Below are 25654 nucleotides of genomic sequence, written 5' to 3' on the forward strand. Positions count from 1 at the left end.
AATCACATCACTGATCACTGATCACTAATCACATCACTAATCACTAGCAGTGTTAACTCGCACCTTTAGAGCTATTAACACTGCTCAACTGGTCCCACCATCTCTCAGGGTAAGAGGTAAATATACTACAAGACTCTTCTGTTCTGGCACCAAGGTGGTGGAATGAACTTCCGGACAGCTGAGTCACTGGCTATTTTCAAACGACGGTTGAACACCTACTTATTCATGAAACACTTCAACTAGCACTACCTTCCCTGTTTGTCGCATATATGTTTATAAAAAAAATTAAACAAAAAACTTTGAACAGTGTTTTAGACTCATGGTATCTTAAGTATGTAACCTAGTGAACCAGAGTATCCAATGATAGAGACTTATGCACTTCTGTACGTCGCTCTGGATAAGGGCGTCTGCCAAATGCTGTAAATGTAAATGTTGACACATGCTTTAGCTATGACAAAGCAGATGTTTACTGAAATGCACATAAAAATGCATTTTATGCAAAATTTTATTTGTAATTTATTTCCTTTAGCAAAGCAAATTTAAGTACCTGACAGTACAGTGTTTAAAACCAAATCCAGTCTCTCTACATCCTGTTCATATTCTATTCTAAAAAAAACTAGGTTTGAATTCTCTGGACTTCATGTGCTCCTCTCTGAAATCAGATTGATTTGAAATGCTATAATTATTTTAATGTCAGACCTAAACAACCTATGAAACAATGGATGTATGCAATGGTTTAGTGTCCAGTAACAAATCTGTTAGAACTGTGGTGTGAGAAAAGGCCACTATATTTAAGATTGGTAACTCCTTTTTGTTTATAAGTTCTTACACACATCACAGAACCTTTACTGCACATTTAAACAATTAAAAATTTTTCAAGATGAAATTGGGATCTAGTTAGTCATGTTATTTTGTTGGATTTTTATATTTTGTTGTATTCCACTACCAACAGCATATGTGATATCTAAACATAAAATTAAAGAAATTTTTCTTTCAGACACAGTCTTGCACTTTTTTTCTTAGTATCTGTCTGTGTGAAACCACATGATGTTGACATCAGTGCAGTTTCGAAAGGACTGTGCTCATAAACGTCAGTAGTGCAGTAGCAGTGCATATATCAAATCTTTCACCTTTGTTTCAGATGTTTCATTCTTACCAGAGTGTTTAGTGATATATTTACAATGCCAGGAGTTGACCTTATTATTGAGATATTTCTTCTTCTGACATTTGTTGGTAAAACTTTTTTTTTAATTTCTTCATCACTTAAACAAAAATAAAAGTTAATATCTGTCATATTTAACCTTTAAAGAAAACAAGGTTAAAAGATTAACACATGCTACCAGCATTCAAAACCTTTTTTGCAGGCAGGGGAGTTGATGGTGAGACAGTGAATGGAGTGTTACATGAGCGAGTGGAGCTTCGAGGACGTTATGGACACAATCCAAATGTGGAATCTGTGGAATGGACTAGCTATGCTGTAAATTCAACAAAGAAATTGCTATATATAGTTATTAAGCCAGGAAATACTACATGCTTTTATCGCTGCCAAAATATTTCATTTAATTTAGAGAATATGAGTCTTATTTTGGATCATATCACAAAGAAAGATGAAGGCAATTATGAGGAGATAACCATCTTTAAAAATCAGACCGTTCGATCTTTTAATATCACATTATCTGTGCCATGTGAGTACCGTATTTTACCTGTACTGCTATTACTGTACCTATATGATTACAGTTCTTGGCAGCTGACTTATCCATTATAAATATACTTTTATATTTCCCATATAGGTTTGGAGCCAATGATTCTAGCTGTATCAAAAATCAATGGCTTTTCTTCCTCTGACTTTCTGACCCTGAATTGTGAGACCAGCGGGGAGTTTAAGCAGCTGCAGTGGTTCAGAAATGGCCTTCCGTTGCCCGATGACCAGAGATTCTCCCTCAGTGATAACAACAAGACCATGGTGGTGTCCAACCTGACCAGATCAGACTGTGGCAACTACACCTGCCAAGTATCAAATACACACAGAACATCAGCAGCGCATGTTATTGTCAGCGGTAAGATATTTGTGTATTTGTTATAAAGTGCCAAAGCTGAATTCATTCCTGGTGTTTTTAACTAAAACTTAATTGAATAAATTAAAAACAATTTAAAGGACTAAGGGATAGCTTTTAGGGACATTTCTTTAAATATACAAATAATCCTACCCCTGGCTAAATCTGCATAACTGGGGGTTAAAACAACAATAATAATGATATTGTTGTTGTTGTATTAAATTCTTAATATATATTTTGTCTGCTTATTTTGTTTGTAAACAACCACTGGTTAGATTGATGTAATTAACATCAAATCATTAACCTGGTAAATAGTTTGAAAAACACCATGTTGTTATAAATATCATGTTTTGACTTAATTTATTTATTAACAATTTGATTCTAGGTGATGCTTGTGAACCAGTTTCCTGGTTTTGTGAAGAAGTTTAATCTGTGTGAGCAAATATTATGGTAAATATGCCAGTCATTATAGTAACAAAGAATATTAACACTGATCAAATTACCATTTGTTTTATAATTTAATGATACAACACGTTTTTTTTTTTTTTTTTGCGGTTAAAGTCATATATTTTCATCCTTTGCATTAAAACACAGCAGGTGGTTTAAAACCAGGTCAATAAGAGGTCTACAATCTCATTTAATGAGCAATTTAACACTGTCAATGTATTATTATAGCCGATTAACTTAACTGATTTTAGTTGATGGATGGTAAATATTCACAAACATATGAATGTAAAGCTTATAATTAATGGAATCACTGAATAATCACCTACCTGTCAGGAGAATCAATGAAACTTCTTTCTGGTTGAAGATCTAATTATTTATTTGATATTTATGGACTTATTTATTTATTTTTACACATAATCTATCCTGTTGTACCCAGCCTCTTTTTAAAGTTATCTCACTTTGTTTTTTTCACAGAACCTGTTTACAGCGAGCCCACATCTCTTCAAGTAAAAAAAAAAATATATACATACTACATTATCAGAGTGAAATGATTTACATATAACCAAGATGCACATTCTCTTCCTATCTAAACTTAAATCATTACATCATTAATTACATCAATTACTTATATATAGTGTAAAATTACACCAGTTAATTAGACTCAAGCATGTGTTGTGGAAACCTGTAGAGGATTTCTGTATGAATTTTGAAGATGCTCATAATTACAAAATGCATTCAGCTTGAGGATATTTTTCACATTAAATAAAATGCATAAAAGAACACATTGTTGAAATCTGCATTTATTTCTCACAGTATACAAACTGGAGTTTACATGGTCTTTATTTCTAGAAGACATAATGCATCTTTCTAAATAAAAGCTTGTATTTGGGTAGAAAATAGTATAGTACTTTACTGCTGGTTACATCAAATTAGCATACACCAGTTCTGCAGCATAGAGATTTGAAGTCAGTCTTTATTATTGTGTCATTCTCAAACGAGTAGACTATTTGGACCGACTCTTTTAAGTGAACGTTGGGAGTCGGCTCGCATTTCTAGAGATGCGTTCATGTTTTCGGAGTATTGTGTGATAATGGGTAAAAGTTTAGCAGTATTCTTTTTTAAAATCTCATTTGAAACGTGAACACAGCCACGATTATATAAAAATACACTATTTAGCTTGTCGCGGGAGAAAGGAAATATGAGTTGCCGTTTAAATCGCTATCTACGGGTGTAGTCCACATTGAAGTGCATTGTGGGTAGTGTAGTTCGTAGTATGTGTAGTTTGTACTCTGCTTTGTTTTAAGTTCACTCATGTAGGTCCACCTGTTTTACATTGTAAACCTTGATAACACGAGAACGAGTAAAAGAATGTCATGTATCTATAACGAACATGAATTGTCAATTGGGAGTCAAAAGAATCGATTAGCCGAACCGACTCACACTGAAAACGGTCGGAATTCATGCTAAGCAGCCACAGTACACTGCGCCTCGTACAAAGTCTCGCAGAAACATCGCGAGGTTGGTGTCCCTTGGTAACGGTACATCACACAGCTTACATGGAGAGGTCTGAGCGACAAAAGGTAACATTACTGCAAATACATATCAGTTTTTTTTTGTTTTTTTACATTGACCTGAACAACCACGCTGCTGTCTGATTTTGAATCTTATTTGACAGCGTTTCAACCAACTAACAGTTTATTTTGCACATAACTAAGTTAGCTATCGATCCAGCTATCAGTGTTGGCTAACTGTTAGTAGCGAGTGTGTTAGCTGGCTAGTTTGTCTCTGAGACGTAACGCTAGAGCAGTAAATAAGTATGAGTCTTACATGTTTACTGCAGTGTGACGTTTAAAAACTTGTTTTTAGCCTCAGCTTATTACCAACCAGCCGTACGACGAGACCCTGGACCTCAACGACTCAGAAGAGGTGTCCAGTTTGTACACACCTACTCCACGGCAAGCAGGCAGGTCTTCTGAGGCTCTTACTGCTGTATGTCCTAGATTGCATTACGCTCCGCACGCTCTACGGAGAAGCACAGGAACGCGCAGCGTGCACGCGCAGTCAGAGCTGGAGGCATTTATATATAACGTTAAAAGACGGCAACCAAAAGCAGTGAAATTTCACTATTCTTATTACCAGAGTTGATAGCGCAAACATTCCATTCAATACTAAATAAAAATAACATTTATTGATTTGGTCTTTGTCTTGTGAATATTTTTTTTTATTAGTGACTGCATTCATTGGACACACTGTTTGTAGAGAATGCAAACATACATGAACTGATTTTATTCAAGACTGGCATCATTACATCATGCATAAAATTTTGGTGTCCACTTTTGTCATTAAATAATAGCATAACTTTTGGCTTACTATGTAGTCATATAATATATAATATAAAACTCTTCTTGTTTTAAATTCTCACTGAGGGCTAAACCCCCTAAAGATGAAATCCTAGAACCACCCCTGATCTTATGCCTAGTGAAAATCACTGAAATTTTACTTTTTACTTTTACTTCAAATACTTAAGTACATTAAATATCAGAAAATTACTTTTGACACTTAAGTACAGTATATATCAGATACTTTAAGACTTTTACTTGAGTAATATTCTAAAAGGTAACTTTCACTTCTACCAAAGTCTTTTTCTAGTACGATACTTTTACTCAAGTATTGCTTTCTAGTACTTTATACAACACTGTTGTCATTACACATGTACAAGTACAAGGCAACGGAATGCAGATTAAGTCTAAGAGTGCAATAGCAGCAAGTGCAGGATATACAGTGTTTACAACAGTTAAATAAGTTAAATAAGGTGGAAATATGGAAGTAATTTACATGTGTGTGTACTATGAACATACTATACAGATTTACTGAAATTTACAGAGGGATATGTGCTGTAACAAAATATATGGCTAAACCTATAAACAGTAATTTACAGATGTGTATGTACTATGAATATAATATACAGATAAATATATGTACTATGAATATAATATACAGATAAATATATATGTACTATGAATATAATATACAGATGAATATATATGTACTATGAACAAATATACAGATGGTTATTACTATAAACTGAAATTAACAGAACGGTATGTGCTATAAACAAAATATATTGTTATTACTATAAACAAAAACAAAAATATACAGGAGGATATGTACAATGGTAAGGCAATGGTGAGCAGCAATGCAAAAAAAGGAGCAAGTGTGCAAATGAGCATAGTTTTGTGTAAACAGTCCATTAGTGCAATAACGAATTGTGGGGTGAGAAATGGGCAAATGTACCAGTGTAATAGTGTATGTTGGACAGTAGGCTCAGCGAGGGGCAGAGTTCAATAAAGAGACAGCTCTAGGAAAAAAGCTGTTCTTTGGTCTTGGTCCAGAGGCACCTGAAACGCCTGCCGGGGGGCAGAAGAGAAAACAGTATATGGGTGGGATGAGAGGAGTCCTTAAGAATGCTGCGAGCTCGACGCAGACAGCATTTCTTCTGGATGTCCTCCATGCCTGGAAGTGGAGTCCCTGTGATGCGCTGGCTGGGCAGTTTTCACCACCCTCTGCAATGCCCTGTGCTCTGCAACAGAGCAGCTCCCAGACCAGACTGTAACACAGCTGGTCAGGATGCTTTCTATTGCCGCAGCGGTAGAAGTTCACCAGGATATCCATGGAAAGCTGATTTTTCTTTAGTGTTCTCAGGAAAAAGAGGCGCTGGTGAGCCTTCTTGACCAGGCTGGAGGTGTTGGTAGTCCAGGACAGGTCCGCCGAGATGTGGATCCCCAGGAACTTGAAACTGGAAACGAACTCAACAGCCATCCCATTGATGTGGATGTTGTCATGTGTGCCTCCTGTCTCTTTCCTGAAGTCCACAATGAGCTCCTTTGTGTTAAGGAGCAAGTTATTGTTATTGCACCATGTGGCTAGGTGCTGGATCTCCTCCCTGTAGGCAGTCTCATCATTGTTGGTGATGAGACCGATCACTGTAGTGTCATCTGCAAACTTGATGATGGAGTTAGATCCATACACAGGCCTGCAGTCGGAGGTGAAGAGGGAGTAGAGGAAGGGGCTCAGCACACAGCCCTGTGGTACACCAGTGTTGAGTGTAATGGTGTTGGAGCAGATGGAGCCTGATCGAACCTGCTGGGGTCTGTTGGTCAGAATGTCCATAATCCAGTTGCAAGTAGTGGTTTTAATGCCCAGATCTGCTATTTGGCTAACTTTGATGGTGTTGAATGCAGAGCTGAAGTCAACAAACAGCATATGTGCATAAGTGTTCTTGTTGTCCATGTGTGTGAGCACAGAGTGCAGTGCCATGGAAACTGCATCTTCTGTGCTCCTATTGCTGCAGTAGGCAAACTGGTGAGAGTCCAATGTGGATTGCAGAGAGTCCTTCAGGTGTGCCAGGACCAGCCAATCAAAGCACTTCATGACAATGGGAGTCAGTGCTACAGGGCGGTAGTCGTTTGGGCACGTTGGGTGGGAGTGTTTTGGCACTGGCACAATGGAAGTGCATTTAAAGCAAGTAGGAATAGCTGCTTGGCCAAGAGACAGGTTGAAGATGTCCGTAAAGACCCCAGCAAGCTGCTCAGCACATGCCCTGAGTATGCGTCCAGGGATGTTGTCTGGTCCAGCGGCTTTGTGTGCACTGATCCGGCTCAGTGCGTTGCAGACATCAGTGGAGGAGAGTATGATTTGAGGGTGGTCATCTGAGGGTTTGAGCTTGGTGGCAGTTTCTCTGTTGTCTCTCTCAAAGCGAGCATAAAAGTCATTAAGCTCATTCAAGAAGAGGACATCAGTAGCAGCAGGGTGGAGTGGGAGGATTTGTAGTCATTGATGGCCTGGATGCCTTGCCACGTGTGTCGAGGGTCAGAGTTGGAAAAATGCTCCTCTATCTTCCGCTTGCAGCAGTGCTTGGCCTCTTTGATGCCCCTCTTCAGGTTAGCTCTGGATGTGCTGTAGGCCTGTGCGTCGCCTGATCTGAAGGCAGTAGGCCAGGAGACAGGAGGCGCACCTCCTTGTTCATCCATGGCTTCTGATTTGGGATTTATTACAAAAAGAAGATCCCAACATCAGAGTTTAATTGTCATTAGATACTGATCTGATGTTGACATAACTTTAGTACTCTAGCAAACTCTTTGCAACCCTCTGCAAAGTAAATGAGTTTCTTAAGTGTTCTCGATTCCCATGTTTGACCTGTCGTTTAATACTGCACACATTCATGGCATGAAAGAGTTTAGGCTAGTATCAACCTTTGTACAAAGACTTGTTAGCACATCATGCTTAGATAAGACGCACTGAGTGTTAATTGATAAAAAGAACTTTTTTTTTGCCTAAAAGCTTCAATTCAATTCAGTTTATTTGTATAGCACTTAACAATTTCCCGTTGTCTCAAAGCAGCTTTACAGAAGTATGGAAACAGAATAGAGAGAAAAAGAAATAAATATATAATAATAATAATAATAATAATAATAATAATAATAATAAGAAGAAGAAGAAGAAGAAGAAGAAGAAGAAAAATAAGGATAAAAAATAAGGATAAAAATAAATAAACAAATACATAAAATTAAAGTTTGAAATTAATTTAAAAAGATTAACTTAAAATTTAAAATAATATATATCTATACCTATCCCTAATGAGCAAGCTGGAGGCGACGGTGGCAAGGAAAACCTCCCTGAGGTGATATGAGAAATCTTGAGAGGAATCAGACACAGAATGCAACCCATCCTCATTTGGGTGACACTCTACAGTAAATAGTGTAAATGTAAATAATGTCCTTTCTACAACAGTTTATAATTGTGCACCCGAGAGCTCCTGAGGAACTATTGGGTCAGCGTAAACTCTTGAGTTCAGCACAGACCTGATTGCTGATAAAGACCAGACCATACAGCTGACTGACACAGTATTGGTTCAAAAGAAAGCATGACAGTCTCCGGACGGCGTCATTCACAACAATCCCATGAGACACTGGCTGACCATGCAGATCAATCCCTGGCAAGGTGACCACCGGGTGACGAGACTCAAGCCAGCCATAGAACATCAGGATTGACGAAGTAGCTCCGTAAGAAGTGACGATCAGGCTAGGAACTCGGAACACTGGGAGCTGGGGAGTGGCATATATAGCTTGACAGAGAGAGAGAAATTGTTGAGTACGACTGTGATCAGGTTATGGACAATGTAAATTAATGAGACAGGGACTCCGGCAAGACTAGCTATGACAGCATAAGTAAAAGGCTAAAGCCAGAAGGCGTGACATGAAGGCTTCTTGGGATGTAAAGCGTCCCACCACTCCACAGTCTGCAAACCTGAGCGACTTGCGAGGGTGATAAGCCGACAGCATACAGACATCCCAGTTCCCCAAACACTCTATGCCCATGAACCCTCCAGATCTACTTCTTTACCTAAGAAAAGCTATTCATAAAAAGTTAGACTAAACAAATGTGTTTTTAAGCCTGGACTTAAATACTGAGACTGTGTCTCAGTCCCGAACACTATTTTTAAGTCTGTTCCATAACTGTGGGGCTCTGTGAGAAAAAGCTCTGCCCCCTGCTGTAACCTTTTATACTTGAGGTACTACCAAATAGCCTGCACCTTTTTATCAAAGTAAGCATGACAGATCATAAAAAACCAAAAGATCTCTCAGGTACTGAGGTGCAAGACCATTGTTTGCTTTATACGTTAATAATAGTATTTTATCACAATGCGAAACTTGACTAGAAGCCAATGCAGTGAGGATAAGATAGGGGTGATATGTTCATACCCTCTAGTTCTAGTTAGGACACTAGCTGCTGCGTTCTGGACTAACTGGAGCTTGTTTATGCTCCTTCTGTACATCCAGACAGTAAAGCATTACAATAATCCAACCTAGAGGTAACAAATGCATGAACTAGGATTTCTACATCATGTAATGTCATCATATTTCTTATCTTGGCAATATTTCTGAGATGAATTGTGGTACCATTGTGGTATTATTTATGTGAGCTTCAAATGAGAGACCGGTATCAATAATCACACTAAGGTCATTTACTGCTGAACATGATATAATAGAATGACCATCCAAAGTTACTCTATAATCAGAAAGCTTACTTCTGGCTGCCTGTGGGCCTAGAAAAGCACTTCTGTCTTGTCAGAGTTAAGCAGGAGGAAGTTAGTGAGCATCCACTGTCTAATGTCCTTCACACAATCATCAGTCTTATTAAGCTGGCAACTCACATCTGACTTAGCTGAAACATATAGCTGCGTGTCATCAGCATAACAGTGAAAGCCAATAACATGTTTACAAATAATTGCACTAAGAGGTAGCAAATTTCGGGAGAAAAGCAATGGGCCTATAACAGAGCCTTGCTTGCGGAACACCGAACATTACCTTAGTTTGTTTAGAGTGGTCACCATTAAGATCTACGAACTGATATCGATCTGTCAAATAAGCCCCGACCCATGAGAGGGCTGTCCTTTTAACATCAACAACATGTTCTAGCCTATCAAGTAGAATAGCATGGTCAATGGTATCAAAAACTGCACTAAGATCAAGTAATACTAGCAAAGAGACACTAGCAAAGAGACACAACCCTGAGTTTCACCTCATTGAGGAGAAAAATGTGAGGACATTTATGATGTTTTGCAAGATTATCTTCAGATTAGAGCTAAAGTTCAGATTTCATGACAAAACCGACGATTGGCTTTGAAAATGTTTAAAGCTTTGAAAAATTCAGAGGTTTATTGACATTCGTTTTCTGAGATGACTTTCTTTTAGAAAGCCACAGGGCCCCATCAATTTGAGCGAAAAATAATACTAGATAATACTGATAAATGAGATGAAATCCAACAGCTCTGACTCACTGTCATTAAGACTGTTAGCTAGAGAATGAATTTATTTGAGGGCGTATCAGTGCAATGCCTCAGAAAGAGAAACCATATGATTAGTAACTGCTTAACTGACCCTTCCTTAACAAAGGATGTAGAACAGTCTGTTTTCAATAGACCTTGTATGCAGTGGGTTCATACATTTATCAGACAAAGTTAATCAGTTGGCTTAATTGTGAATGGATGTGAAATTTAAAATGGAATACACACACAGTATATATGTACGTATATCTTTATACAGTATATGTTTGTGTGGGATCTGTCTCCCTACAGGGCATATGATCCGTCAGATTATGACCATCTTCGTGTCACATCAGATATCAAAGAACTTTTCCAGTACATCACATGGTAAGCTGTGTGAACGTTCCTGAACAGTACGATATAAACCACAGACCCTGTGGTTCTGAAATGATGGAACATTATTTAAACATTGAAATACAGGTTCAGACATTTTTCCTATAATCTAACATAAAAATTAATAAATATATAATAATTGTCTCTTCCTCTTCTATCTCTTTCAGACATACGCCACAGAACATTAAATTGGACCATAAGCTGAAGCTGACTACTACAATTACTCACTCACTCACTCATTTTCTACCGCTTATCTGAACTACCTTGGGTCACGGGGAGCCTTAAGAATGCGTCATCGGGCATCAAGGCAGGATACACCCTGGACGGAGTGCCAACCCATCGCAGGGCACACACACACCCTCATTACACACTACGGCCAATTTTCCAGAGATGCCAATCAACCTACCATGCATGTCTTTGGACCGGGGGAGAAAACCGGAGTACCCGGAGGAAACCCCCGAGGTACGGGGAGAACATGCAAACTCCACACACACAAGACGGAAGCAGCAATCAAACCCCCAACCCTGGAGGTGTGAGGTGAACGTGCTAACCACTAAGCCACAGTGCCCCCCTACTACAATTATTACTAGTACTAATTAAAATAATGTAAACATTATATGTTTGTATGCCAATTTATGTATAGTTATATAGTATATTATGTATACACACAATGTATAGTGTGTGTATATAGTTACATTGTGGATTTAAAGAAGAAATGTACGTGGATTGCTGTTAGTATTTGTTTATGTGGTAAGGTTCCTCGTCCGTGTGGGAAGGTGGATGGTCTGGGCTTGCTGGTGTTGGATGAACCATGTGCTAAGCAATCTGACCCAACTGTGCTCTCCCTGTGGCTTTCTGAGAACAGTAAACAACACAATGTTGCTGTGAGGACACAATCTGAAATACAGTGCAGACATGAATTTCAAACTGTTTCATATATACAGAAGCATTATTTACAGAAGCTAGTTTGTGCTGTATAGTGTACATTGAGTAGTGTAAGTCCTCATTCTTCCCCTCTGCCAAAAGACAAAATAAAAATATCTTTTATAGGAAGTGAAAGTGAAGAGTATCGAATACCCACAGAAGAACCCAAAAGCTATAGATAACTGGATACCTTTTTCGGTACCTTTTTAGATAACTGGATACCTTTTTCGGTACCTTTTTCCAGACGGCAGGAGGGTGAAGAGAGTGTGAGGGGTGTGTGGGGTCATCCACAATGCTGTTGGCTTTGCGGGTGCAGTGTGTGGTGTAAATGTCCATGATGTAGGGAAGAGAGACTCCAATGATCTTCTCAGCTGTCCTCGATCCGAAATGGAGCAGTTCCCAAACCAGACAGTGATACAGCTGCTCAGGATGCTCTCAATGGTCCCTCTGCAGAACATGGTCAGGATGGTGGGAGGGAGATGTGCCTTTCTCAGCCTTCGTAGGAAGTAGAGACGCTGCTGGGCTTTCTTGGTGTTGAGCAACCAGGTGAGGTTCTCCTCTAGATGAACACCAAGAAATTTGGTGCTCTTGATGATCTCTACCGATGTTCAGTGGAGAGTGGTCGCTCTGTGCTCTTCTGAAGTCAACAACCACCTCTTTAGTTTTATCAACATTGAGAGACAGGTTGTTGGTTCTACATCAGGTAGTTAGATGCTGCACCTCCTCTCTGTATGCTGACAGTCGTGTCATCGGCGAACTTGTTGATATAGTTCGATCTGTGCATTGCTGCGCAGTCATGAGTCAGCAGAGTGAACAGCAGTGGACTGAGCACGCAGCCTTGAGGAGCTCCAGTGTTCAGTGTTGTGGTGCTGAAGATGCTGTTTCCGATCCAGACTGACTGAGGTCTCCCAGTCAGGAAGTCCAGGATCCAGTTGCAAAGGGAGGTGTTTAGTCCCAGCATGCTCAGCTTCCCAATCAGGTATATATCACCTATCAGAGGCACTTCTTTCTGGTTGAAAATCTAATTATTTATTTGATATTTATGGATTTAATTATTTATTTTTACACATAATCTATCCTGTTGTAAAGTTATCTCACTTTGTTTTTTTTCACAGAACCTTTTACAGTGAGCCCACATCTCTTCAAGTAAAGAAAAAATTATATACATACTACATTATCAGAGTGAAATGATTTACATATAACCAAGATGCACATTCTCTTCATATCTAAACTTAAATCATTACATCATTAATTACATCAATTACTTATATATAGTGTAAAATTACACCAGTTAATTAGACTCAAGCATGTGTTGTGGACAACTGTAGAGGATTTCTGTATGAATTTTGAAGATGCTCATAATTACAAAATGCATTCAGCTTGATGTATACAAGTTGATATTTTTGACATTAAATAAAATGCATAAAAGAACATATTGTTGAAATCTGCATTTATTTCTCACAGTAGAAAAACTGGAGTTTACATGGTCTTTATTTCTAGAAGACTTTCAAAATAAAAGCTTATATTTGGGTAGAAAATAGTATAGTACTTTACTGCTGGTTACATAAAATTAGCATACACCAGTTCTGCAGCATAGAGATTTGAAGTCAGCCTTTATTATTGTGTCATTCTCAAACGAGTAGACTATTTGGACCGACTCTTTTAAGTGAACGGTTGGAGTCGGCTCGCATTTCTAAAGATGCTTTCTACGGGTGTTGTAATGCACATTGAAGTGCATTGTGGGTAGTGTAGTTCGTAGTATGTGTAGTTTGTACTCTGCTTTGTTTTAAGTTCACTCATGTAGGTCCATCTGTTTTGCATTGTAAACCTTGATAACACGAGAACGAGTAAAAGAATGTCATGTATCTGTAACGAACATGAATTGTCAATTGGGAGTCAAAAGAATCGATTAGCCGAACCGACTCACACTGAAAACGGTCGGAATTCATGCTAAGCAGCCACAGTACACTGCGCCTCGTACAAAGTCTCGCAGAAACATCGCGAGGTTGGTATCTCTTGGTAACGGTACATCACACAGCTTACATGGAGAGGTCTGAGCGACAAAAGGTAACATTACTGCAAATACATATCAGTTTTGTTTTTTGTTTTTTTTACATTGACCTGAACAACCACGCTGCTATCTGATTTTGAATCTTATTTGACAGCGTTTCAACCAACTAACAGTTTATTTTGCACATAACTAAGTTAGCTATCGAGCCAGCTATCAGTGTTGGCTAACTGTTAGTAGCGAGTGTGATAGCTGGCTAGTTTGTCTCTGAGACGTAACGCTAGAGCAGTAAATAAGTATGAGTCTTACATGTTTACTGCAGTGTGACGTTTAAAAACTTGTTTTTAGCCTCAGCTTATTACCAACCAGCCGTACGACGAGACCCTGGACCTCAACGACTCAGAAGAGGTGTCCAGTTTGTACACACCTACTCCACGGCAAGCAGGCAGGTCTTCTGAGGCTCTTACAGCTGTACCATGTAATACATTTCCATCACTGCTAAATTACAGTGTTGTGCTTCCAGTCTTTAGGAACACAAGCCGACATCAGCTGAAAAGCATGGCCAATAGTGGCAGTGATGAGTTTGAAGATGGTACCAAGGTAAACGAGTCTGCTATATGTTTCAGGAGATTAATTACAAAAAGAAGATCCCAACCTCAGAGTTTAATTGTCATTAGATACTGATCTGATGTCGACATAACTTTAGTACTCTAGCAAACTCTTTGCAACCCTCTGCAAACTAAAGAAAATGAGTTTCTTATGTGTTCTCGATTCTCATGTTCTCACATTCTCATGACCTGTCGTTTAATACTGCACACATTCATGGCATGAAAGAGTTTTAGGCTAGTATCAACCTTTTGTACAAAGACTTGTTAGCACATCATGCCTAGATAAGAAGCACTGAGTGTTACTTGATAAAATGAACTTTACTATGAATTTATGGTGAAATTTTACAGCCAAAAAAGAAAGGGCCACCTGCTAGTCCACACGAAACGACTGAAAATAATGATGAAGAGGAGGAGGATGACGACGACGATGATGATTCTGATGAAACTGAGTCAGATGAAGATGACGGGGAGCCAGGATCAACTCTAGAAGGGTAGGAACAGGCTTGGAAACATCATAACTCAGTAATCTCTTGCCCGTCATCAGTCGTTTTATCCGTAGTTTTTTGTTGTTTTTTTTTGCCTAAAAGCTTCAATTCAATTCAGTTTAATTTTATAGCGCTTTTAAGAAGTGCTATACAGAAGTGCTTTACAGAAGTATGGAAACAGAAGAGAGAAAAAATAAATAAATAAATAAATAAATAAATAATAATAATAATAATAATAAGAAGAAGAAGAAGAAGAAATAAAGATAAAAATAAATAAACGAATACATAAAATTAAAGTTTGAAATTATTTAAAAATATTAACTTAAAATGTAAAATATTATATATCTATCCCTATCCCTAATGAGCAAGCTGGAGGCGACGGCAGCAAGGAAAACCTCCCTGAGATGATATGAGAAATCTTGAGAGGAATCAGACTCAGAAGGCATCCCATCCTCGTTTGGGTGACACTCTACAGTAAATAGTGTAAATGTAAATAATGTCCTTTCTACAACAGTTTATAATTGTGCAACCGAGAGCTCCTGAGGAACTAATGGGTCAGCGTAAACTCTTGAGTTCAGCACAGACCTGCTTGCTGATAAAGATCAGACCATACCACTGACTGACACAACATTGGTTCAAAAGAAGGCAGGACAGTCTCCGGGCGGCTTCATTCACAACAATCCCATGAGACACTGGCTGACCATGCAGATCAATCCCTGGCAAGGTGACCACCGGGTGACGAGACTCAAGCCAGCCATAGAACATCAGGATTGACGAAGTAGCTCCGTAAGAAGTGACGATCAGGCTAGGAACTCGGAACACTGGGAGCTGGCGAGTGGCATATATAGCTTGACAGAGAGAGAGAAATTGTTAGGTATGACTGTGATCAGGTTATGGACAATGTAAATTATGCAGACAGGGACTCCGGCAAGACTAACTATGACAGCATAACTAAAAGGCTAAAGCCAGAAGGCGTGACATGAGGGCTTCCTGGGATGTAAAGCGTCCCACCTCTCCACAGTCTGCAAACCTGAGCGACTTGCGAGGGTGATAAGCCGACAGCATACAGACATCCCAGTTCCCCAAACACTCTATGCCCATGAACCCTCCAGATCTACTTCTTTACCTAAGAAAAGCTATTCATAAAAAGTTAGACTAAACAAATGTGTTTCAGGACTGTCTCAGTCCTGATCATTATTTTTAAGTCTGTTTTTTAAGTGTGACTTAGCTGAAACATATAGCTGCGTGTCATCAGCATAACAGTGAAAGCCAATATCATGTTTACAAATAATTGCACTAAGAGGTAGCATATTTAGGGAGAAAAGCAATGGGCCTATAATAGAGCCTTGTGGAACACCGAACATTACCTTAGTTTGTTTAGAGTGGTCACCATTAAGATCTACAAACTGATATTGAGCTGTCAAATGATCCCCGATTCATGAGAGGGCTGTCCCTTTAACACCAACAACATGTTCTAGCCTATCAAGTAGAATAGCAAGGCCAATTCACCTCATTGGGGAGAAAAATGTGAGGATATTTATGATGTTTTGCAAGATTATCTTCAGATTAGAGCTCAGATTTCATGACAAAATCAACAATTGGCTTTAAGAATGTTTAAAGAGGTTTATTGATATCCGTTTTCTGAGATGACTTTTAGAAAGCCACGGGGCCCCATCAATTTGAGCGAAAAATGATAAATAATACAGATAAATGAGATGAAATCCAACAGCTCTGACTCACTGTCATTAAGACTGTTAGCAAGAGAATGAATTTATTTGAAGGCTTATCGGTGCAATGCCTCAGAAAGAGAAACCATATGATTAGTAACTACTTAACTGACCCTTCCTTAAGAAAGGATGTAGAACAGTCTGTTTTCAATAGACCTTGTATGCAGTGGGTTCATACATTTATCAGACAAAATTAATCAGTTGGCTTAATTGTGAATAGATGTGAAATTTAAAATGGAATACACACAGTATGTATGTATGTACTGTATGTATGTATGTACTGTATGTATGTATGTACGTATATCTTTATATATGTTTGTGTGGGATCTGTCTCCCTACAGGGCATATGATCCGTCAGATTATGACCATCTTCGTGTCACATCAGATATCAAAGAACTTTTCCAGTACATCACACGGTAAGCTGTGTGAACATTCCTGAACAGTACGATATAATCCACAGAATATGTAATTGTCTCTTCTATCTCTTTCAGATACACACCACAGACCATTGAATTGGACCATAAGCTGAAGCCTTTTATTCCTGACTTCATTCCAGCTGTAGGTGACATTGATGCTTTCCTCAAAGTGAGTGGATACTACAATTATTACTACTACTAATTAAAATAATGTAAACATTATATGTTTGTATGCCAATTTATATGTGTAGTGTGTGTATATAGTTATATTGTGGATTTAAATAAGAAATGTATGTGGATTGCTGTTAAAAGTATTTGTTTATGTGGTAAGGTTCCTCGTCCGGATGGGAAGGTGGATGGTCTGGGCTTGCTGGTGTTGGATGAACCATGTGCTAAGCAATCTGACCCAACTGTGCTCTCCCTGTGGCTTTCTGAGAACAGTAAACAACACAATGTTGCTGTGAGGACACAATCTGAAATACAGTGCAGACATGAATTTAAAAATGTTTCAGAAGCATTATTTACAGAAGCTAGTTTGTGCTGTATAGTGTACATTGTGCAGTGTAAGTCCTCATTCTTTCCCTCAGCCAAAAGACAAAATAAAAATATATTTTATAGGAAGTGAAAGTGAAGAGTATCGAGAACCCACAGAAGAACCCAAAAGCTATAGATAACTGGATAGAAAGCATCAGTGAACTACATCGCTCCAAACCACCAGCTACAGTACATTACACCAGGTACAAACACAAGCACACAGTGATTTACAACTTGCAGAAACACACTATAAATTATAATAAACATTCAAATACATTACACAGAATACTTGAAACACAAGCTGAAACAAACACTGTACCACAACAAACTGGTTCAGCTTCATATACAGATTTCTAAGTGTAGCTCAAGATAGAAAACAAATAAATAAAATGATTTGACTTAAATGATTTCCTGCATGTCTTCCTCAGACCCATGCCAGACATTGATACCCTGATGCAGGAATGGCCACCTGAGTTTGAAGAGCTTTTGGGCAAGGTTTGTTTTAAAACAATTTAATTCATGTGTAGAACCTAATTCTATGTATACTGTTTACATGAATTTTAAGATCTAAGACTATCTGCTTACAAATCTTGCCATTTCACAATAGTCGAAATACTGTAGAATAAATCCCAGCTATTTTGTGCTTTCTCTCTCTCTCACAGGTAAACCTCCCCACAGCAGATATTAATTGTGACCTGGCAGAGTACATTGACATAATTTGCGGTTAGTTAAACTCTTTTTGTCTCTATTTAAATTTTTTTAAGGATCAACATTGTAATGTAATTTTAATAGATGACTTTCTATAGGTATCTTGGACATTCCAGTGTACAAGAACCGAATCCAGTCTCTTCACGTCCTGTTCACACTTTATACTGAATTCAAAAACTCCCAGGTTTGTTTTCATTCTTTGGCCTTCTTGTGCTCCTCTCTGAAATGTCTGACGTGTCTGACCTTTTCTATCAGGTTTAGTCTACAGTGAGATCTGTTATTACTGTGGTGTGGGAAAGAGTTACTACAATTTAAAGTGGGTTTTAGTATAATTCCTTCTTGTTGTCTACCTAAACACAGATTGCAATCACAATACAGTCCTCAGTACAATATTATATTATCTTTCTACAAATTCTGTAGCTTAACAACTTTCTAAGTAACAGTGACACATAGCCTTCAGAGCTAACAACTGTAGAGGAAATGTTTGTAGAAAAAAAAATCTGATCAACTTCTTCTTTCCTGTGAAATTTCAAACACTTTAATGTCATAGAAAAATTTGACGTGTATGTGTGAAACACCAGTTTTGCATCACAGCTGATGAGACTACGTGACCGATTATTTCTCAATCTTGTCTCTAGCACTTTAAGAATTCGACAGAGGGCCGCAAGTCCAACATGTCGTCAACTCAACATATTGCTACTACAGAAGCAGAGACACTCACATTAGAGTGATTTTTTTGTCTGTCTCTTATCCGCTCTCTCTAACTCTTACTCTCTCACATACACCAGCGTATATGAATTCACAAACTTTATGAAAGAGCTAATGAGTCACTCTGCCCCAACTCTTTCCTTTACTTCTGTAAGCAGTACTGTACTTCTCAAGTTTGTAATTTTTTTATTAAGAAAATGTCTATCTATTACATTTTTACCAAATGCATGTATAGCATTTGTATATACATTTTCTTTATTCTGTGATTTTGCAATAAAGATTTTTCCCCCTCAGACAGTGACACACTTCTTTTAACTGATTTGACTTGGATGTAAAACCACATGATGCTGACATCATCTCACTTTTGAAATGGCTGTGGTTATAAGCGTCAGTACATAGTGCTGCTCTAGTAAGTAGCGTTGACACTAGAACATTCATTCCTAGCACAGCGCTTGGTGTTCAGGGGAGAAATGGATTTGAAACAGCGAGAGTTGAAAGTTAGAAATACACTTACAATGCCAGGAGGTGACTTTTTAATTATGATGCTTCTTTGGACATTTGTTGGTAAGATTTCTACATCATATTCATACAAAAGTAATTGAAAAAACATGTCACATTTAACCTTTTAAAAACATTTCTACAAATTTAAAAGATGAGCACGATACCAATATTTAAAGCTTTGTCAGAACTTGATCATGAAAATCGAGCTACAACTGACATTGTTTTGCAGGCAGGGGGGTTGATGGTGAGACAGTGACTGGAGTGTTACATGAGCGAGTGGAGCTTCGAGGACGTTATGGACACAATCCAGATGTGGAATCTGTGGAATGGACTAGCTATGCTGTAAATTCAACAAAGAAATTGCTATATATAGTTATTAAGCCAGGAAATACTACATGCTTTTATCGCTGCCAAAATATTTCATTTAATTTAGAGAATATGAGTCTTATTTTGGATAATATTACAAAGAAAGATGAAGGCAATTATGAGGAGATAACCATCTTTAAAAATCACACCATTCGATCTTTTAATATCACATTGTCTGTGCCATGTGAGTACCGTATTTCACCTGTACTGCTATTACTGTACCTATATGATTACAGTTCTTGGCAGCTGACTTATCCAATATAAATATACTTTTATATTTCCCATATAGGTTTGGAGCCAATGATTCTATCTGTATCAAAAGTCAATGTCTCTTTTATCTCTGACTTTCTGACCCTGAATTGTGAGACCAGCGGGGAGTTTAAGCAGCTGCAGTGGTTCAGAAATGGCCTTCCGTTGCCCGATGACCAGAGATTCTCCCTCAGTAAGAAAAACAAGACCATGGTGGTGTCCAACCTGACCAGATCAGACTGTGGCAACTACACCTGCCAAGTATCAAATACACACAGAACATCAGCAGCGCATGTTATTGTCAGCGGTAAGATATTTGTGTATTTGTTATAAAGTGAGGGGGCACGGTGGCTTAGTGGTTAGCACGTTCGCCTCACACCTCCAGGGTTGGGGGTTCGATTCCCACCTCGGCCTTGTGTGTGTGGAGTTTGCATGTTCTCCCCGTGCCTCGGGGGTTTCCTCCGGGTACTCCGGTTTCCTCCCCCGGTCCTAAGACATGCATGGTAGGTTGATTGGCATCTCTGGAAAATTGAAAGTGATTGAGAGTGTGTGTGTGCCCTGCGATGGGTTGGCACTCTGTCCAGGGTGTATCCTGCCTTGATGCCCGATGACGCCTGAGATAGGCACAGGCTCCCCGTGACCCGAGGTAGTTCGGATAAGCGGTAGAAAATGAATGAATGAATGAATGAATGTTATAAAGTGCTAAAGCTGAATTCCAGGTGCTATATGTATATATGTATACTGTGATCAACATGAAACATCTGTATGAGTAAGAGTAATTTGTTTTTTAACAGTACTGGTGATGTGAACTGATTGTGAGTTTGTTATAATAACTTAGGTAACAGCTAATAAGAGCTAATTCAAAAACAAGCTATGATAAAAATAAGCCTCAGGCTTAATCTGCATAACTGGGTCCTTAACAGCAATAACATTATTTAGTCATTTATGATGATGATGATGATGCTGATGATGGTGGTGATAATGATTATTATTTTTAGTGGTAGTAAGTTCTTAATTATCATTAAGTGTTTTATACAGGTTTTGTATTATCTGCTCATTCCATTGATACCACTAACTCCTACCTAAAGAGAAAATATAAATTTAACTAGAAAATGTTGTAGTACTTACCATATGACTTTATTTATTTTTTTATATTTTGATTCTAGAAAATGCTTGTCTGCAGGAGAGTTTTTCTAAACACATCCTGTTCACTGCTGGATTGTCACTCATCTGTCTTCTAGTTTTGAGCATCTCTTTAATTCTCCTCTGCAAATATTATGGTAAATATGGCATTATATGAACATTTCATAAACACTTTCTAGTTATCACCCAAACTCTTATTAGCTTGCTTCTATTAACAAATACAAAATATAAACAAATATAAAAGATTTACAACAAATATACTCACATTACCAAAGCCATTAAATTACTAATGGTTTTGAGGTGAAAAAACATCATCAAGTGATTTAGAACCAGGTTATTTTAGTAAATCTCATTTAATGCTGTCATTATTATTATTATTATTATTATTATTATTATTATTATTATTATTATTATTATTATTATTAACTCCACTGAGTTTGGTTCATGGATGAAAAAAATCACCACATGTATGTTAAACCTTAAAACTAATGGAATGAATGAATAAAATGAAACATCTACTTGACAGGAGAATCAGAGGCAGGTCATTCCTATTAAACAGATTTTAAACAAATACATTATCTGATTCTGATTAATCTCTTCTGGTGATCCTTTTGTTTTACTTTAGATCGTAGAAAAATAAAAAATGCTTCAACTGAAGGTAGGAATATGTCCAGTATTTTAGACATAAAGTATCTTCTAGCCAGATCCTTTTAAAAGTCATCTAATTCTCTTTTGCTTTTTACAGAACCTGTTTACCATGAGCCCACATCTTTTCAGGTAAAAGGATAAAAATACTGTGAAATCCGAGACAAAAATTTTACATGTAAACTAAATGTGAAGTAATTTTGACTGATTCATGTATTGTGCACATTCATTAGCAAGAAGCTGTTACTCCGGCTGTGGAGCCTTTGTTAGTTGTCAACCAGGACTTCATAAAGCCAAAAGACTCCCATCAATATGAAGACTTTATCTACTCCACCATCCCAGGTGTCCAGGAGAAAATTCATCCCTTACAATTGTCGAGCAGCAAGCTACCGAAAACATGACCTAAAGGGATTAACGTGTTGCTTTGGACTGTGTATAAAGTTGAGCTCAGTTCTTTGTACCTTAAGTGGCCTTCTATAGACTGTAGTATCATCTTAGTAACTCATCTTTTTTTCTCTTTGTATTATATATTCAATAAATATTTTGTAGCTTGAAGAGGTTTGACTACTTTCCCTGGTTTGTAACATGACCATAAGACAAATGTATTTAAAAGTAAAAATCATTCATTCATTCATTCATCTTCTACCGCTTATCCGAACTACCTCGGGTCACGGGGAGCCTGTGCCTATCTCAGGCGTCATTGGGCATCAAGGCAGGATACACCCTGGACGGAGTTCCAACCCATCGCAGGGCAAGTAAAAATCATAAAAGAACAATTTCTTTTGTTTGGTTGTTTGACACTTTTGTCAGTTTATTATCATTACACATGTGCTCCCAATGGGACAGCCTATTATTCCTTTGCCAGCCTCATCTATCATATCAGGAGTACACTTTTCCTGGTCATGTGCTTTTGGCATCTGTTTTTACCCTGGAGCCGGTAGAAGGAAGTGCCTCATGACATTCATGAGCCAGTGAAAAGAACCCACTTTAGCAGCATAGGACTTTCATTTGATTGGCTGCAGACTATTTTTTTGTGAATTTCTTTGATTCCTACATGGGATGTAAGGATCCGTGTTAGTTCTCCCACACTTCTGAACAGTCACTGTATTTGCCACTGTATTTCAATATTCTGATGTGGAAGGGTCAACAGCCATGGACTTCATCACATAGCAACCTGAATGATATCAATGGCTGGAAAACCACTGCCTTACAAAGCTGATCAAGAAAATGTTCAAGGTGCCACCATAGCAGATCGGTCCTATACACGGAATATGCAAGATGTGTAGGGCCCTGCAAATTACCCAAGGCCTGCCATGTGCGTTATTACAGTATGTGTTTATATGTGTGTGCACAAAATCAAAAGCTTTCACATGCAGTCCAGTACAATAAATAGCATGATAACACTCCTCATCATAGATGCACATCATTTTAAACCAAGACAGTGATTATGTATTGACTATATATTGGTTTTAAAATGTTGATTAACTGGGCATTCTCTCTGGTCAATATGGATGCACATCCCTCAGTAATATTAGCCATTAGTATGAAGTATTGCTCTAACAGAGCATACTATAAAACAGTGATATGCTATGGCAATCCATTTTAGCTTTTATTCAATAACAGTATGCATTTTTATATACATAATGAAGATTTCACAGTTTTAAATGCAAAATCCTAATACGAAGAATGTAATTTATATTCTTGGTAATGTCTATTTTTGATATCAGGAATTACATTTTCACTAGCACAAATGTGAATTTTTAATATTAACAATGACATCAGAAATCATGATAACAGAAATTAACTTAAATTCTTGATTGCGTTTTCACTGGTTAAATATTGCATGAGCCAATTAAATTATAAATAGTATTTTATATTTGAAAATGTATAAAATACCATCTGAGGGAGCAAGTTGAATGTGCCCAATGAAGCTTATAAAATGAATAATAATGAATGAATAAAAGTATCTATAACTTACAGGTGCTATGCTTAAGTTTGTAAGTAGAGGGGATGCTGGGTCATAAGCCAGTACAGCCACCGCTGATCCACATCCAGCCTTAGGCAGCACTAGCACAGAATCATGTGTTGTGTTGTTTTTGCTGTAAGCTCTTTTATACAAAAGACTATAAAATAATGAAGGAAGGTGTGAAAGACTGGTCAAATATCAATGTCATTCTGAAACCATGAGAGTAGCCGTGAACACACAAACAATATGATTAAGTGGAGAGAACTAGATTTGTGCCTAAATCTGGGACAGACCCTTGACCAGATACATTCTTTCTGCCATTTTAGATGCAGAAAAAAATAGATGGTGGGATCTCCTTACATGTTTAATAAGTATAACCCATCCATTTAGGGGTTTATCGGTTAAACTCTTCCAACCAGATAATAGAAACTTCCTAAAAGTTGAATTACTGGCTAAATTTGACCCTGTTATGGAAAATCATCTGAGCAGACTTTAAGATGGAGTAACACATGCTCATTATATCTTATATTAGATTGTGAGTGAGAAGATTATGGAAGCAATAGTTGCTCAAATACGAGAGTCAAAGTACTTCTTCATTATCTTGTCATCTTAGATAAGCTGAACGAGCTGAAGATCCCATTTGAAGATTGCAGAGGGCAAGCATTCGATAATGGGGCCAACATGAAGGACAAACACCAAGAGGGAACAAGCCAGACTGCTAAAAAAAAATCCCTGAGCTGCGTTCGTCCCACGTGGAGCACATACCCTAAACATTGTCATTGTAGATGCATGTGCAAAAGCTCTTCATCTTTGTTCAGCTGGCACACAAAGATGGAGTGTTTTTAAGACTCATGTGAACATAACAATGTCACATAACATGGAATGACACAGGATGGGAGAGTAGGCTCAAAAGGGTTCATGCAATCAGGCATCAGGCTTCTCATGTTAGGGAGGAATTACGAGTCAGGAGGAAGTAAGACAGACGATCAACAATTCTGTGGCCAACGTGAAGCACTTGCAGAGGAAGTTGATAGACTCTTCTTGATTTTCTGTGCTGTATGGTGTAAGATACTGATAATTACAAGCAAGGCAGCTTACTGTTTTTACTTTACTAATTAGCTATTAGGCATTGGTGATATTTTAATATAATCAGTATATTGTAATGGAAATTGGTTTGTAGATTATGATCTTTCTTGATTAGGTGACTAATGTTATAAAAAAAATGCAAAATTCAGTCTAGCCTCCCTTATTAGTTAACTAATCTTATCTGTGCATTAACTTGGCAGCCTTTTGCAAGCTCGTCATAAATGTAGTTTGGTGATAGGGCGTAAATGGAACACAAACTCCATATCAAGATCATCAAGTACTATAATCACTTTCAACTTATTAATATTTTACACTGTAAATTTAAAAAGTCAACCAACTATTCACAAATAGTTCTTCAGAGACCCCCAGGAAGAACTATTTATTTAAGAACTATTAATTATTTTGCATTAATTGGTCAATCTGTACCAGAAATAATCATGTAGAATAGCAGATAAAGGGACAGGAAGCAGACGGACAAATACAGTGGGTGGATGGGCTCGGGATGGGGTTGGGGGTGTAAATACTTGACAAATGTGTTCCCAACCATGAAACTATGTTACTGAACTTTAATACATAAAGTAATAACCCTTTCCATTCAACTTTTGGCCCTCAACGATAGAATAATAACAAACACAATAAAATGCTTTGCTTTTAACACCTTTTACATGACACAAAGTAAAATTAAAAAATCAGTTACAAAAAAAAACTGTACAATTACAGTCAAAATCATTTCAGTCCTCCTGATGTTCTCTGGTATAATTTACTGAAGATCAAATCTTTCCCAATAGTCCCTGATTACAATCAAGTAGACATGAAAGTCTTTGCAAGCTGTGTGTTGAAAGTTGTTATGTGTGCACAGAA

At 37.8% G+C, this 25654-nt stretch overlaps 2 protein-coding genes across 3 annotated transcripts; both read left to right on the forward strand.

Annotated features, from left to right (window-relative positions):
- Positions 1-1149: 1149 nt before the first annotated feature.
- Positions 1150-22207, forward strand: LOC132863553 (hepatic and glial cell adhesion molecule). Of its 2 annotated transcripts, none has more exons than XM_060896425.1 (7): positions 1150-1233; positions 19568-19888; positions 19994-20260; positions 21120-21233; positions 21722-21754; positions 21842-21873; positions 21975-22207. In XM_060896425.1, the coding sequence occupies exons 1-7, from the start codon at positions 1182-1184 to the stop codon at positions 22140-22142; spliced, it is 987 nt and encodes a 328-aa protein (XP_060752408.1). In that variant the 5' UTR covers positions 1150-1181; the 3' UTR covers positions 22143-22207. The 2 variants fall into 2 exon arrangements, with proteins under 2 accessions (XP_060752408.1, XP_060752407.1); XM_060896424.1 differs by lacking the exon at positions 1150-1233 and adding an exon at positions 19180-19401.
- LOC132863552 (intraflagellar transport protein 46 homolog) lies at positions 13593-18973 on the forward strand. The gene is made up of 12 exons (XM_060896423.1): positions 13593-13710; positions 14000-14096; positions 14175-14251; positions 14608-14750; positions 16813-16887; positions 16963-17056; positions 17219-17347; positions 17506-17624; positions 17850-17916; positions 18084-18144; positions 18228-18313; positions 18768-18973. Exons 1-12 carry the CDS (start codon positions 13687-13689, stop codon positions 18858-18860), a joined length of 1065 nt encoding a protein of 354 aa, XP_060752406.1. The 5' UTR covers positions 13593-13686; the 3' UTR covers positions 18861-18973.
- Positions 22208-25654: the final 3447 nt, after the last annotated feature.

The sequence above is a fragment of the Tachysurus vachellii genome, chromosome 20 (assembly GCF_030014155.1).
Source record: "Tachysurus vachellii isolate PV-2020 chromosome 20, HZAU_Pvac_v1, whole genome shotgun sequence".
NCBI lineage: Eukaryota > Metazoa > Chordata > Actinopteri > Siluriformes > Bagridae > Tachysurus > Tachysurus vachellii.